Raw genomic sequence first — 17,231 nt, forward strand, 5'->3', positions numbered from 1 at the left:
TTTGAAACCTAAATCAGAAAAGTGAGACAAAGTTTGAATATGATTCCTCTGATTAGAGAGCTCAATGTGTCAACAACGTCGTCGCTCTATTCTTCCGATTTCTGCTCCAATGTAGTGGTAGGAAGTTTTCTTGTGGAAAGGGAAATCATAGCCTAATATCACTCACAAGACCAGAAGACCCGGAAGAAGTGTACATACTCCACTCATGATACCACTGAGGCCAAGTCGTGTATCTCAGATCCTGGAAGCTGTAGCAGACATCAACGTTTACACTACCAAAATCAATTATGAGTCCTACTAGAATAAAAGCCATGAGCACAAACAGATAATCAATAACAGAGTGTTACGCTATGAAGTTATACGCCCATTGCTCTTACTTACCTCAGATTTGCCTTTGGAGACGCAGTTAGCCACATGACTCGCTTCCATCACCAAAGAATCTTTCTGAAAAAAAAAGAAAAAGAATTTATTGTAATATATAGGCCTGTAAAACAAAACAAAAAACATTACAACGGGCAATACTAATACCAGCTACTGACGACCTTGACCAAGCAAAGTGTATCCCTGACAACAAGGGTAGCATTGTACCGTGTAGGGCTTCGGGTAGAACCTCTCTCGCTCTGTCTCTCTCTCTGTCTCTCTCTCTCTCTCACACACACACACACACACACACACAAAATGGTTCAAATGGCTCTGAGCACTATGGGACTTAACTTCTGAGGTCATCAGTCCCCTAGACCTTAGAACTACTTAAACCTAACTAACCTAAGGACATCACACACAGCCATGCCCCAGGCAGGATTCGAACCTGCGATCGTAGCGGTCGCGCGGTTCCAGACTGTAGCGCCTAGAGCCGCTCGGCCAACCCGGCCGGCGCACACACACACACACACACACACACACACACACACACAGAGAGAGTGAGAGAGAGAGAGAGAGAGGGAGAGAGAGAGAGGTGGGAGTGAGAACTGAGAGCACTTAACGACTTCCAACAAACTTTGCACGTAATTTCAAATCTTTCCGAAACATGTCCCCTCTGGTAAGCCCAGTCCCTCACCCTCCATACGCAAAAAAATTATGAAATGAAAAATAAAACTGTTGTTACTACATTTTCGCTGTTCATACGGTAAAACTTCAGCTTCATCAATAAGTTTACTAATTCTTTACTGGTAACTATTCGCAACAGATTTTTTTTTTTTTTTTTTGCGGACTGAATCCACTAATACCACTGAATGTCCCCGCGAAATTATATCATTGCACGATACATAGTTTAAAAGACATGTCATAAACAATGAGATGTATGACAAACCAGCTTTTCTTAAAACGGAATGAAAATTACGCAGACTAGACTTGTCCATTGTTTAATCATGACTTCTTCATCAATCTAGAGGTAAACAACTCGAAACTAATATAACTAACATAATTACGGTTTTCGTCTTCAGTCTTGGAGGTTTTACATTACTAACGTCAATTATTTAACGCATTAATTCATTTGAAAGGTAATGAGTCATCTGGTGCTTTTTTATACATGAGAGTTGAATTCTTTAAAGAAGCGTGGGATTGCGGGTAATTTTAAGAACAGTAATAAGTACAATCCTCTGAAGGTAGTACAGAAAGCGCTGAAACACATTTAATGGTGATCTTCATTAGGCAGAACCTTTTCCCCAAGAGAGACTGTTCTGAGCCCTCCCTACTCTAGCCATACCTGAAGAACACTTAGAGATAAGGAGTAGTTACGCTGGCAGAAAAGTGCTCGTCCGCAGTGTGAGATAGCGTGCGCCAGGAAATAGGCACTGATCCAGGGCGGGCAGCACCTGTGAAAAGGCGAGGGCGGTGCTATTTCAGGGGAGGAGGCGAACGTTCGCCGCCTCCGGACGGCCAGCGCCCTCACCCCGTGCGGTGCCGGTGTTAACCCTTGCGGCGCACGCCGAAAATCCAGCCACCCGCCATATATCCACCGGCCTCATAACTCACCCCCTTCCAGCACCGGGCGGCGTAGACGGTCCTTTTACAGGGGCGCCGAGGCTTCCGCTAGCGCGTGGCTGCCGCCGTAACACTATAGCCGGCCCGGGGTCGGGCGGAGGGTGCTTCTTTCCCAATCCGCACTACTGGTGTTGGGACGAGCGATTGCCGAAGAGCCAAACGATACGGCCTCCGCCGTCTGACCCGACACTACCGGCCGCCCTTCAGCCAACAGCCCTTCCGTGCCCTCCCGTCCTTCGCCACTTCCTTCTCTCCACCCACCCTCCAGCAGCTTTCCGGGAAGAAAGGAGTAAGCAGTGTGTTTCCCCTTCCAAACACACACACACACACAAACACACACTCACACCCACCGGTTTCCCAAAGCCCCCTTCTCCCACTGTGGGCCACCAGACGGGAGTCACGCCCTCGTCCCACTCCGACGCTCATTCCTCCACGGAGAGCTGGAATTTTTATTACGGATATACATACGAAAGCAGGGCCACGAGGTCCAGAGTGGGGGTGGAAAACTACGAGACCGATAAATTGTCAAAAGCAACCAAATACTCTCATTTCTATTCCGTCCGCGCGTTCAGATATCATTCCTTCCATTTTCCTCCGGATTGTATGCTTCTGAAACCTCTGAATTATTACATTTTTGTCAGCTGCTACAAGTAGCATTGTAAGTTATCTATTTCTTCCTGAAACATTCCCCAAGTCACCGCACAGTGCGAGGAGTTGTCCCACGATAATTTTCTATACCCCTCCTCACTCCCCGTACTTTGCATTTTTCTCCCCTATTGCTTACATGTTCTGAAATTTAATGCTTTTTTCTTCGTCGTCAGAGGAGTTAAAACATGAAAAAAAACTTGGCTGTACATTTAACTTTCGTCATTTTTCGGCTTTTTCGGCCTACAGTAGGTGAACGTGCAGCCAGGTTTCTTTAGACTTTAAGGATATCAGAACACGTAAACAACAGGGGATAAAGCACTGTAAGTAAACTGCACGTCATATTTATAAAGATAAGCGGTGTTTGATAGATAAACGGTAAAACTTATAAATGTATTATGCATGTCATATTTCCAGAATGACCACTGTGAATGCCTTGTAAATAAAACTGAATGTTTCTGACGTAAAGCACTATTAAGCTGCGGTATATTTAAGATGGGAAAAACGATAATAACTGATATATAATAGCTGCTGCGGAAGATGGCCGTATAGACAGATATTCCACTAAGAGGTAGAACACAGGCTAGGATTGGGCGGACGGAATATCAAATCGTCGTGTTCTCTAAAGGGAGGCAAGTAGGAGTCAGCTACAAGCCATTTCCGGAAATAACCTAAAACTTAAATGTAGATTGTCCGATGGGGATTTCAATCACCAACTTCCCGACTAGGAGACTTGTGAGGAGGCGAGCAGCTCTTCGTTGCATATTCTCTGTCGCTCCTGCGATTCTGCCGATAAACACTGCTGTGCCCTCCAGAAGATATGTAGCGTGGAATACACAGAAGACCGTCGAACTGCCTACGACTAAGGCAGAACTTGCTTAAGGATCAGCTCTGTAAGATGGCGCACATCACAAAGACTATGTTATGCATCCGTGTGACGTCATGAAAATAGCTCCCAAATGGACAGGCCTCCACGAAACGGGAATAGAAGCAGATATAATACTCCAGTCAGCAGTTGGACAGTACATACCGTCAGTGCATTCCCTCAGTGTAGGGCAATCTACAGCCGCCACGAAGGAGAGACAAACTGGACATTATGCAAGCGATCTTTGCCACACACAGTCTTCATACTACGCTGCGCGAGGTAGCCACGCGGTATTGGGCGCCTTGCCAAGGTTCGCCCTCCCCCCCTCCCGCCCGTCGGAGGTTCGAGTCCTCCCTCGGGCATGGGTGTGTATGTTGTCCTTAGCGTAAGTTATTTTAAGTCAGACTAAGTAGTGTGTAAGCCTAGGGACCAATGACCTCAGAAGTTCGGTCCCATAGGAACTTACCACAAATTTTCTTCATTCTCTAATGTGCAATTTCTTTCAGTAAGTCATTGTAAACTATTGCTAATTTGTGTTGCTACCTATTTTTGCCATTCCTGTTACCTAGCCCTGTTTGGCCCAGTGACAAAGCCGTGTAGTTACTACTTACAAGTAAGCGGCCTCATAACAGCAGCTACTGTCAGTGGTAAGCGTTCACTTCCTGCCACACTTACCTATTTGACACCAAGCGCATTTAAGGATATCATCAAGGTACTTGCATTCGCCACTGTTAGAAGTACGTGGTTCTTCCTCCTTCAGTAACGCCGGACTGTTCCAGATACAGTGTGTTCCATCAAATGGAACACAAGCGCTTCTCGAAAACCAGTTTGACAGTACGTGGGTAGGCTGCGATCATCGCGTGATACTACAGCCTCTATCTCGGACAGTTTGGTGTGTAGTGTACGTGTTGTAATCGAGAGTAGACCAGCCGACTTTGTACATACCTCAAAAAGAGGCCCGAAAAAACCTTTAACATTTCAGACTGATGGGCCAGCAACATCTGCGGTACTGCGACTGGCTGTTGCAGTCTTTGCATGCTGCAGAGGCTGATCCTGAAATGCTCCTTGTTTTATTACGATGCATAGCTGCAATTATTAGCGTACGTAAACACTCAGAAACGTCAATTTTGGAGTTCTGAAAATATTACATCAAGAGCCTCTGACAGACGTAAAAACAGGAGTGGTGTACAACACGAGTTATTGGGTGATCTTTTCCCCACCAAACCATTACGTCTGACATATACGTCACTCATTTTTTTCAGAGATCTAACAGCTAACGAAAGGACCTATAATTATATCACACGTGAAGATACAATGCATCTATGACGGTATAACGAGGGTAATTACTACCACCGAAAACACTTTCCCGTATTACGAGGACAATTCCTGTCATCCAGATCATCTTTCAGTATTCTAAGGATACTTCCTATACAGGGAAATTCTACACAGTCGTTTTCTAAAAATTAATATGCTTTAACTGTTTAATATAGCGAGAGAAAATAATGGAATCCATGCAATGCATGAACCAGCTGAGAAAATAAACAAACTTTAAACAGATGTAAACAATACACATAAAATATTCAAGACACTATGGAAAAAGAACACAAAAACAAATACACTACTAGAGTAGGTCAATAAAGAGATACAGCAATAAGCATAAATTTAACATCTGTAGAAAGCCAATAGCAACAGACACAATTATACACACATCAAACTATTCACAAAACCACAACCATTAGCTCGCCAACACATCATACACAGACTGAATAAAATTTCCTCAGCAGAGAAAAGTGTGAAAAAGAATTAGAAACAGTACAGGTCATAACCAAAACAGATTCTGCCACAAAATTATACAACAACTAAACAACAATGAAAATAAGCAGAGGACACAAGCACCACAAAACCCCACAACCAACACAGACACTACAACGCACGTAAAGCAGGAAAGCTCATGACATGGCTCACAAAAAGAATAGTACACTTTAACATACAAACACAAATCAACACACAGAATACCAAACATACTAAAGAAACAAGGTTTACACCTGGCAAGCACAACAAGAAACACACTCCAGTCATTTCAACAAAAAGCATCACAAAAAAACAAACACCAAGGAACTGGTATATACAAATTATCTTTTATCGTACCACAAGTAAATCACATGACATACTAATATCCAGAGTTTCGCTATCGACGAGCTAAAATTGTAATAACGTTAGATAGTTGTAGGCATGAATTTCGCAACCTTTAACAGCACTGAAGATAACTTCCATTAAGCATTGTATTATACGCAAGAGTAAGGGTAAGCGTCACTACAAAAGAAAACCGACTCCATAATGGAATTTCAACTAAGTAGCTTATTTTTTCTCTTAAGAGTCCACAGAACAGTCAGTTGAATATTTTCCCAGTACTCAACTCTTCAGTTCTGTCAGGAGGGAATAGCTCATCCCGTATCATCCATCTTTCCAGTTACTGAATTCAGCCGCGCCGCAGCCGTGGTCCCAATAATCCCGTTGCATATGGTTCCGCAGCCATAACACTTTGTTTCGAAAATGTCATTGTCCTCGTGTGGCTGGAATATCCCCATTACATTGTACTATCGATCGAGATACACTTATTCGTTATTACAAAATGGTGGATTGCAAATGACAACCAAACGCAGAAAAAAACGTATTTTGAACTGTTTTTAGTGTTGTGGTGCTGTTTACAGAACTTCTTATGGGACTCTTACAGTAAAATGACTTTTTAATTTTTCCGTGTTTTACTTCCATTTGAATTGGATAATCAGTCCCCAGATTTTAAATTCTAAGATATTTCGAGCTGCTGATGTGGACTCTAACCAAAATTTATTGGTTATGGGCTGTACATTAAAACTGAAGAACTTGCTAAAAGGTAAGAAACTGAGGCAACGGGACCCGGGTAAGTTGAAAGAATCAGAAGCTGTTGAGAGTATTAGAGGTAGCATTAAGCAACGACTGACCAGAGCAAAGGAAAGGATTGCAGTATAAGATGAGTTGGTAGCTTTGAGAAATGAAAAAGTGGTAGCAGCAGACGATCAATCAGGTAAAAAGACATGGCCTAACAGAAATCCTTGGATAACACAGGAGATACTGAATTTAACTGAAAATATAAAAATGCTATAAATGAAGCAGGCAGAAAGGAACACAAACGTCATAAAATTGAGGTTGACAGAAGGTGCAAAATGGCTAAGCAGGAATGGCTAGAGGACAAATGTAAGGATTCAGAAGCATATATCACTGGGGGAAAGGCAGAGACCACCTACAGGATAATTAGAGAGATCTTTGGAGAAATTAGAAGCAGCTCTATGAATACCAAGAGCTCGAAATGGAAAGTCAGTCCTAAGCAAAGAAGGGAAAGCTGAAATGTGGAATGAGTATATAAGGGTGATGTACTTGAGGGTAATATTGCAGAAAGGGAAGAGGATGTAGATGAAGAGTAGATGGGAGGTACGATATTCCGAGAAAAATTTGACAGGGTACTGAAAGTCATAAGTCGGAACAAGGCCCCGGGAGCAGACCACATAACGTCAGAACTACTGATAACCTTGGGGAACTAGCCATTACAAAACTCTTCCATCTGGTGTGCAAGATGTACAAGATCTGTATGAGACTGGCGAAATACCGTCAGACTTTAAGAAGAACATAATAATTCCAATTCCAAAAATGGAGGTGCTGCCAGGTGTTAATATTAACCAACTATCAGCTTAATAAGTCATGGTCGAAAAATACTAAGACGAATTCTTTATAGAAGAATGGAAAAACTGGTAGAAGCCGCCCTGGAGGAAAATCAGTTAGGATTCCGGAGAAATGTAGGAACATGAAAGGCAATACTGACTCTACGACTTCTTTTAGCAGATAGGTTAAGAAAAGGCAAACCTACGTTTGTAGCATTTGTAGACTCAGAGAAAGTTTTGACGATGTTGTTGGAATATTCTCTTTGAAATTCTGGAAGTAGGAGGGGTAAAATATAGGTAGCGAAAGGCTATTTAGAACTTGTACAGAAACTATATGGCAATTATAAGACTCGAGGGGCATAAAAGAGAAGTAGGAGTTGAGAAGGGAGTGAGACAGGGTAGTAGCAGTAAACGAAACCAAAGAAAAATTTGGAGTAGGAATTGAAGTTTAGGTAGACGAAATAAAAACTTTGAGTTTTCCGGATGAGGTTCTCTCAGACACGGCGGAGGACTTGGAAGAGCTATTGAGCGGAATGGATATTATTCTGAAAGGGGAATATAAGATGTATATCAACAAAAGTAAAACAAAGATAAAGGAATGTAGTCGAATTAAATCAGGTGAATCTGAAGGAATTAGTTAAAGTAGCAGATGAGTTCTGCTATTTGGGCAGCAAAATAACTGATGATGGTCGAGGTAGAGAGGACTTAAAATGCTGCCTGGCAATGGCAAGGAAAGCGTTTTTGCAGAAGAGAAATTTGTTAACATCAAATGTAGATTCATATGTTGTTGTTGTTGTTGTTGTTGTTGTGGTCTTCAGTCCTGAGACTGGTTTGATAAAGCTCTCCATGCAACTCTATCCTGTGCAAGCTTCTTCATTTCCCAGTTCCTACTGGAACCTACATCCTTCTGAATCTGCTTAGTGTATTTATCTCTTGTTCTCCCTCTACGATTTTTACCCTCCACGCTGCCCTCCAATACTAAATTGGTGATCCATCGATGCCTCAGAACATGTCCCACCAACGGATCCCTTCTTCTAGTCAAGTTGTGCCACACATTTCTCTTCTCTCCAGTTCTATTCAATACCTCCTCATTAGTTATGTGATCTACCCATCTAATCAAATCTATGTTAGGAAGTCTTTTTTGAAAGTATGTGTGTGCTGTTTAGCCATGTATGGAAGTGAAACGTGGATGATAAACAGTTTAGACAAGAATATACTAGAAGCTTTTGAAATGTGGTGCTACAGAAGAATACTGGAGATCAGATGCATATATCTTAAATGATGAGAAATTGGCGAGAAAAAAATTTGTGGTACAAGCTGACAGAAAGAAGGGATCGATGTATAGGATACATTCTGAGACATCAAGGGATCACCAATTTAGTGCTGGAGGGAACTGTGGGAGGTGAAAATCGTAGAGGGAGACGAAGAGATGAATACAGTAAGCAGATTCAGAAGGATGTAGGCTGCAGTATTTATTCGGAGATGAAGAAGCTTGTACAGGATAGAGTAGCACAGAGAGCTGCAATCAAACCCTCTTCGGAATGAAGACAACAGCAACTATCAGTGCCCAGCATTTGATCACCAAAGACGTATCATGCATGACGTAATTGGAAATTACGAGTTTTCGGCTCATGTTCATTAGATCAGTTTTGCTTACATTCCTATTTAGATTGTACGCTTTGCTCAATTGTGGTACACGGCTCGTTTATTACGAACGGTACTTGGATAGCACTGAACACAAGACCACAGATAAAGCAAGTCCGGGTGTGGTCGACTATGTGCTGTGATCCTTCGTGGGGCTGGGAGACGTGTCGAGTGACGCTCGCGGTGTAAACTGGGTGTTAAGGTGGGACCCTGCAAATCGATCGCATGTATCGATCTCCGAATCGCTGTGTGCAGCACACTTACAGTGTCGTTTGAAAGATTCCCCTATACAATTCGGCATATCCTACGTCCACCTACAATAAATTTTTTTGGTCACACACACACACACACACACACACACACACACACACACGCACGTTAAATAGAATAAAGAGGCAACTAAGATGATTATCTTTCGTGGATACGTTCAACACAGCCCGTTATATCCGCCACGTGTGAAGAATATACAGACGGCCTTTACGATGTTTTTAAAGAAGCCAATCTTGAAGAATGTGAGGTACCACAACATCTCTAAAAACTAAGACGAAATACTCACTTTATTAACGTTTAAACTTTTTGTCGTGCTTTAAGTGATTTTGAGTTGAAGATTACCTGTTAATTTGCAGAAAGAGGAATTTCGTATGGTGTTACTATCTGGAAGGGACACAGAACATTTCCAGCGAACAAAAGCCGCCGACAATCCGAAAGGTGGTTTCTACCTCGCAGTTTTTCTCTAAACATGGTACTATTGGAGGTGGCATGCTCTTGCCCTCTTCTGACGTTTGAACTGAGATCCCAGAAAGTTACAGTGGGCTATACTGTCTAACTTGTTCTCCATATCTCGGACTCACCCGCCAATATTTCAAATCAAAAAATTATTGACAGAAATGAAAGAAGCTATACCTGACGAAACAAACGCTAGTATCCACTGGGAATCGAAATCTGGACACTCGGATTTGTAGATGGCACTTATCCATTACTTAACCATTTCTTTTATTTTTTATAGAAATAGTTTACAAAATTATATCCATTTCTCTGCATAACTTCTTTGGTTCAGTAAATTATTTCCGGGGAGCCAAGAACAAAAACTTAAATAAACAAAATGGTAATATATGAGCATAATGAGAAATAAACTATACGAAAGATACTAATGTAAACCATTGTACGAGAACGTAACCTACTGAACCCCAAGTCACTTTACCAACAGTCAATGTTTTTTCTTCTTTTACGGGATGCCGAAATTAAGATGAGGTTTTAGAATGCAGCAAAAGGACATAAGAGTTGTGTTAATAGCTGGAAAGGGGATAGTCGGATGTCGTGTTGAGTATTAATCACTTGTAAGAGCCTGTACCACTACTACAGGTCAAATTGCATTTAAATGTATCCCCAGTGCGCCATGAATAAGAAGCGAAGTGCGTGGCCCATAACTAATAACAGATTAACCCCAAAGCATTAACGTTCTGGTCTGACCTAAGCGTATCAGACAGTGAGCGTTGCCTTGCGACTGGCGTTTCCAGTCAACCCGCAGTTAAACCCGGATCTGGTGACCCACATTCAATACTGTGGGATCAAGCGCTTAGCTGACGGACCTCATATCGCTGGATCACAGTGAACACTGCAATACACTCGATAGTAATTACATCTCGCACTGCTCTACGTAGTGCATGATAGACGCCATTACAGTGATTGATAGGCAATTCAGCCAACCATTACACGATATCGGATCTTTGTCATCGGTTTCCCGGCACTTCTCCACAGCTGATGATCCAGCGGCTCAAATTAAATATACTGTGTAGGCTGGATGCAAGATGTCGTTTCTTGTGCACTCTCGGCTCAATTCGGACGATAATAATGGCAAAGGACGCGCCATAACGTATAGATTTGATTAGCGTCTCCGGGTGCATTATGCAGCAATGTACCCGAAGAAATGCTTCTTTATGACGCCTTTACACATCACGATGACACCGTCTGTTCCGAATAGCATGTGAACTCAAAAGTAACTACACTACTGGCCGCCAGCCGGGGTGGGCGAGCGGTTCTAGGCGCTACAGTCTGGCACCGCGCGACCGCTACGGTTGCAGGTTCGAATCCTGCCTCGGGCATGGGTGTGTGTGATTTCCTTAGGTTAGTTAGGTTTAAGTAGTTGACCTCAGATGCTAAGTCCCATAGTGCTCAGAGCCAGAGCCACTACTGGCCATTAAAATTGCTACACCACGAAGATGACGTGCTACAGACGCGAAATTTAACCGACAGGAAGAAGATGCTGTAATATATAAATGATTAGCTTTTCAGAGCATTCACATACGTCTGGCGCCGGTGGTGACACCTACAACGAGCTGACATGAGGAGAGTTTCCAACCAATTTCTCATACACAAACAGCAGTTGACCAGCGTTGCCTGGTGAAACGTTGTTGTGGTGCCTCGTGTAAGGAGGAGAAATGTGCACCATCACGTTTCCGACTCTGATAAAGGTCGGATTGTAGCCTATCGCGATTGCGGTTTATCCTATCGCGACATTGCTGTTCGCGTTGGTCGAGATCCAATGACTGTTAGCAGAATATGGAATCGGTGGGTTCAGGAGGGTAATACGGAACGCCGTGCTGGATCCCAATGGCCTCGTATCACTAGCAATCGAGATGACAGGCATCTTATCCCCATGGCTGTAACGGATCGTGCAGCCACGTCTCGATCCCTGGGTCAACAACAACCATCTGCACGAACAGTTCGACGTTTGCAGCAGCATGGACTATCAGCTTGGAGACCATGGCTGCGGTTACCCATGACGCTGCATCACAGACAAGAGCGCCTGCGATGGGGTACTCAAGGACGAACCTGGGTGCACGAATGGCAAAACGACATTTTTTTCGGATGAATGCAGGTTCTATTTACAGCATCATGATGGTCGCATCCGTGTTTGGCGACATCGCGGTGAACGCACATTGGAAGCGTGTATTCATCATCGCCATACTGGCGTATCACCCGGCGTGATGGTATGGGGTGCCATTTGTTACACGTCTCGGTCACCTCTTGTTCGCATTGACGGCACTTTGAACAGTGGACGTTACATTTCAGGTGTGTTACGAACCGAGGCTCTACCCTTCATTCGATCCCTGCGAGACCCTACATTTCAGCAGGATAATGCACGACCGCATGTTGCAGGTCGTGTACGGGCCTTTCTGGATACAGAAAATGTTCTACTGCTGCCCTGGCCAGCACATTCTCTAGATCTCTCACCAATTGAAAACGTCTGGTAAATGGTGGCCGAGCAACTGGCTCGTCACAATACGCCAGTCACTACCCTTGATGAACTGTGCTATCGTGTTGAAGCTGCATGGGCAGCTGTACCTGTACACGCCATCCAAGCTCTGTTTGACTCTATTGATCCAGGAGTATCAAGGCCGTTATTACGGCCAGAGGTGGTTCTTCTGGGTACAGATTTCTCACGATCTATGCACCCAAATTGTGTGAAACTGTAATCACATGTCAGTTCTAGTATAATATATTTGTCCAATGAATACCCGTTTATCATCTGCATTTCTTCTTGTTGTAGCAATTTTAATGTCCAGTAGTGTAAATCCTGACCTGACAATTCGTCGTTTTCTTGCTGGGAGCGAGTTTTTAAAGGGGACACAGCAGGGTCATTAGCATCACTTCTGTCGGTGTCCTGAAGCTGTCAACACGTAGCATCTGTGTCCATCACAGAGGATCTGGTGGACAACCGCTGTCGGGACCATACGGAGAGAACCTACAGCTAGGTAATGGTTCAAATGGCTCTGAGGACTACGCGACTTAACTTCTGAGGTCCATAGTCGCGTAGAACTTAGAATTAATCAAACCTAACTAACCTAAGGACATCACACACATCCATGCCCGAGGCAGGATTCGAACCTGCGACCGCAGCGGTCGCTCGGCTCCAGACTGTAGCGCCTAGAACCGCACGTCCACTCAGGCCGGCGCTAGGTAATGTGCCATCGTGTTATGCTGTTGTTCCTAATTGTTGACGTTACTGTCTCTGGCTCATCTCAGCCTCATGCACTACGTTTACATGCGACACATCTTCCGAAACACGAAAATCGAAATTCGGAAATCGTTTTCCGCTGTCGCGTTTACGTGTTATGGTTTGAAGCGGATTTGCTAGCCCAGATAAATATGGCGTCTGGAAAATAGCTGTTACAATTTATGATTTAGCCAACACAATCGCTATGTCTCTTCTTCTACTTATTCTTCTCTGTACGAAAAGCCACTCTAGCCATATTAGCCAAAAATTTTTAAAAACAAGACGAAACCTGACAGCCCAAGTACGTTTCAAAACCGGTTGCATTTGCAAAGGAGCGAAAATCGGTTGCGCAAATGGAAAACCGGCAACGAGAAGCGGCTTTCTAGAATCGATTTTGAAGTGCTTAACGACCACCTGGAAGCAGTATTGCGTATTCAGTTTTACGAAATCCAGTTTTGGGAGCTCCATGTAAACGGGGTGATAGAGGCTTCATTGATCACATTTTTGTAACTTATATTTTGGTTGAAGCTTGGTTTTAACGTTATATTGACACTGGTGCACTCTTTCCTCCAGATTTCAGTGCTTAAACCTCCATCTGTCTCAAGTAGCATTCCGTACAACAACCAGGCACGTACTGACTAAATTGTTTATGGTCAATGAAGTATCCGCAACAAAAGCGTAGGGACGGGCAAATGACAAGAAGAGTATTATCAAACGAATAGTTAACGCCATTATTCCGGGAAGCTGACCAAAATCGAAGGGCAGCTTAAATAAGTGAGGTACAAAGGCCGCGACCGGAGGATGGTTAATATTCTTCCCTGCTACTTTGTAAATATTGACTGCGCAGTATATCACAGACGAGGAGTTGGATCTGGGTTCTTCCCACTGTTATGACTGTAGTACTGCCTTTGCATCTGAGAATGAGGGAGCTTCGGTCGGCTTATCGTGAGCTTTATCGTGATATTTCACCACGAAATGCTCAACCACTTGATAATATATCCACAACTTATTGATATCATTCACTGTGCGTTGTGCTTTGCTTAGTCACCTCTGTAGTTGTTACTGTAACCTCACCGAGTGTTTCCGATAGCTGCCACTGGAGGACAAGTGAAATAATATCAAGGGGTAGTACGCCCATATTACTGGTTTCGATTAATCAGTGTTCACATTAACTGCTTGACACACACCTACAAGTAGGATCGCGTCATATGGTTCCAAGGCCACACGGTATGGCGTTCCCCACGTTGGGTTCCAGTTGTTAGTGAAAGCTGTGGGCTGTCGAAGAGTAATAACACACGAAAGTGGTATTCAGTCATAAATGGAAACCGCAATTTGTGTATGTTCTGCAGGATTAATTTAATTTATTGAACAGTTTTCTAGTTGCAAGGCCATATCAGACTTTAACTGACTATCGTTGTAACAAAAGTTAAAGTATTTGTAAACAACATTGGATAAGATGTAACAGTATGTCTCGTCTTCAAAGACGATATTTACTGTGTGCCTCAGCGTAGATGAGTAACATCTTTTCCGTTGTTGTTCAAACCTGATGATGGCCCTATAATCTGAAAACCGGTTAATTAAATAAATTAATCCTGTAGAACATAAACAACACTGTGTTTTTGTTTCTACCCAGAAGCGAGGGAAGAATTCAGTAACATGGTACTCAATCCTCCTGATGGATTTGCATGTGATATTTTTATGTGTTGCGAGACATGGCGTCAACGCGTGCTTGCTCGACTGACAACTTTGCGGCAGCCCCTCCATCATCCTTACATATCCCTTATTAAAATAGCCTGTAATTTAATATGTCGACCATTTGCTCGTCATTTCACTCTTGCAGCTTGTCGACCTGAACTCAAGTCTCTCACAAAAGATATCTGGCGTGCTACTACTCATGAATATTGACCTTTGTTCAGTGCCAGTTTCTTTTGTTCTTAAAAGGAATTGAAAAAAAAAACTAGACTACTCACATTAATAAGGAAATATTTAGCAGACGCAGACACCGCCTGCTGGGAACATAGCGACCATTGTCATTCACGTGCAGTAGACTCAGCTAAAGGTCGCATTTTCTTGGATGTATTAGTTTTGGTCATCAGACGCGAGGATTCTCAGACATTCATTGCTCTAGGGACAACACGTTACAGGTTAAAAGTATTGGTTTCTGTACATTAAAGAAATATACTTATGAGCGAAAACATCCTAAGTTTCGCCTGGTGGAGTTGCAGTCATGTGTGCTGTAAGGAAAGTATGTAGATGGAGCAGAGAAGTGTTTTGAACCACTGGAAGCAACGAAGACGACTGAAATGGGGTCCTGGTTCGAAGAAGACCGCCAATAACTGACCATATTTGGTTAATATTGTAGTGAAAATCTAGAAGAACACGTGTGAGAAGCCAGGATTGGATTGGCAGTGCTTGCGTAAGTTAACCGTAGCCGCAAACGTTCGGGTCAATGTAGAGACGTGTCCGCCCCCGGTAGCTAGCTGAGTGGTGCCGGCACGGGAACTCATTTTGTTCGGTCAGAGGGTTAGCTACCCTCTGTAACAAAAAAAACTGAGTGAACGAATCAACGAACAGCCTTAGTGGGTGTTATCGGACGTCCGCCCCGAACAAATTCCACGAACAACACAGAACAAAATAAGTTCAACTAAAAAACAGTGGTCAGCACAACAGACTCTCAATCCTAAGGGCCCGGGTTCGATTCCCGGCTGGGTCGGAGATTTAGTCCGCCTAGGGACGGGGTGTTGTGTTGTCATAATCATCATCATTTCATACCCATCGATGCGCAAGTCGTGGCGTCAAATCGATGGACTTGCACCAGGCGAGCGGCCCACCCGACGGGAGGCCCTCGTCACACGCTTTTTTTTTTTTTTTTTTTTTTTTATCTAGTGACGCCACGGAGCGCAAATGGGAAAATGCACTGTCGGAAGTGACTTTGACAAAGGGCACATTGTTATGGCCCGGCGCCTATGAAACAGCATGTCTGTTACAGCGAAGCTCATCGGCGTGTTGCTATCAGGAGCATCTGTGAAATGTGGCTGACGGATGGCGAAAATACGAGTAGGTGTCGGACATTCACGCCTAATCACAGAACGTGAAGCTCAAACGCTTAACCGCTCTGTGTAGTGGTATAAACGGCGATCTGTGGCAGATCTGGTGACAGGATACAGTTCTGGTGCGTGCAAAAGTGTTTCGGAGCCCACCGTTATGCATACATCGTTGAACATGGTGCTCCGCAACGGACAAGCCCTAGATATTTCTGTGTTGACTCAACGACATTGTGGGTTACGACTGTCGGGACCTTCGAGATTTGCTGGGAGATCAGTGGAAACCTCTGGACGTGTGACCTGATACGATGCATCACGCTTCTTGTTACACCCCCGATGTCAAGATACGCAGTCAACTAGGCGAACGGCTGCTCGGAACATGCACAGCACCGCGGTCGCAAGTCGGTGAGCGCAGCATGCAGTGGGGGACATTCACCTGGACTTCCGTGGAAACTGTAGTAGGAATTGAAGTTGCTACGACGGCTGTGGATTACGTGAATATAATCGCAGACCTCCTGCATCCCTTCATGCCTGATGTCTTACCGGCGGCGATGGAATCTGGCATCTGCCAGCAAGATAATTTTACGTCTGTCAGTCACTATACGCTACAGTGGTTTAAAGAGCTTGATAGTGTGCTCGAGTGGATGTCTTGGCCACAGAATTTACCTCATATGACCTCCATAGGACACATCTGGGACTCTCAGTGTCCACAAATCACTGCCCGAAATGTGTCAACTACAGGGTGGCGCACGAAATGTGTTACCAATTGTTTCTTTCACAATTTACGACGCACATTAGATATCCCGCTGGGATCTCTACAGCAGTACCAGCACAGCTTGGAAAACCAAATGAGTTACGAAATGACGTGTAATTCACGATACTGCCGCTAGGAGACTGACTAGTAAGCAGCAATGGCTGACAATGGAAGACTGACGACACAGCAACTTTTTCATGAAACGAAAAGCCTTGTTGTGACTCCGAGGCGTTTTTGACAACAGTTTAACACACGATGGGTCCCTTGCAAGAAGACCATCCACAGGTTGTACGATAAATTTGTACAGGAAGGAACAGTATTGGAAGCGAAGCTACCTCGGCCTGAGCCTGTTTGTTCGCTGGAGAATACTGAAGCGGTACGAGTTGCTCTACAGAGAAGTCCCGGGAAATCGTGTAGAAAGGCAGCAGTGCAACTGGGAATATCCAGACGCCCCGTTCAACGCATTCTTAAAAGATGACCTGTGCACAGAAGCTCACTGAAGAACACAAGCAGCAGAGACTACTGTTTACTCAGTGGGCGGAGGATAGGGAAAAAACTCTCAACAACGTTTGGTTTTCAGACAAGGCGCATTTTCATTTAAACG

General features: G+C 43.9%; 1 protein-coding gene across 3 annotated transcripts in view; it reads right to left on the reverse strand.

Moving 5' to 3' along the window:
- The window catches only part of LOC124622155 (semaphorin-2A-like), a 1,077,868-nt gene that overhangs the window by 210,821 nt on the left and 849,816 nt on the right, over nucleotides 1-17,231 (reverse strand). For all 3 annotated transcript variants that reach the window (XM_047147795.1, XM_047147796.1, XM_047147794.1), the window contains one exon: nucleotides 382-444. In XM_047147795.1, coding sequence (XP_047003751.1) covers nucleotides 382-444 — 63 coding nt within the window. The remainder of the gene's footprint in view (nucleotides 1-381; nucleotides 445-17,231) is intronic.

The sequence above is a fragment of the Schistocerca americana genome, chromosome 7 (genome assembly GCF_021461395.2).
Source record: "Schistocerca americana isolate TAMUIC-IGC-003095 chromosome 7, iqSchAmer2.1, whole genome shotgun sequence".
NCBI lineage: Eukaryota > Metazoa > Arthropoda > Insecta > Orthoptera > Acrididae > Schistocerca > Schistocerca americana.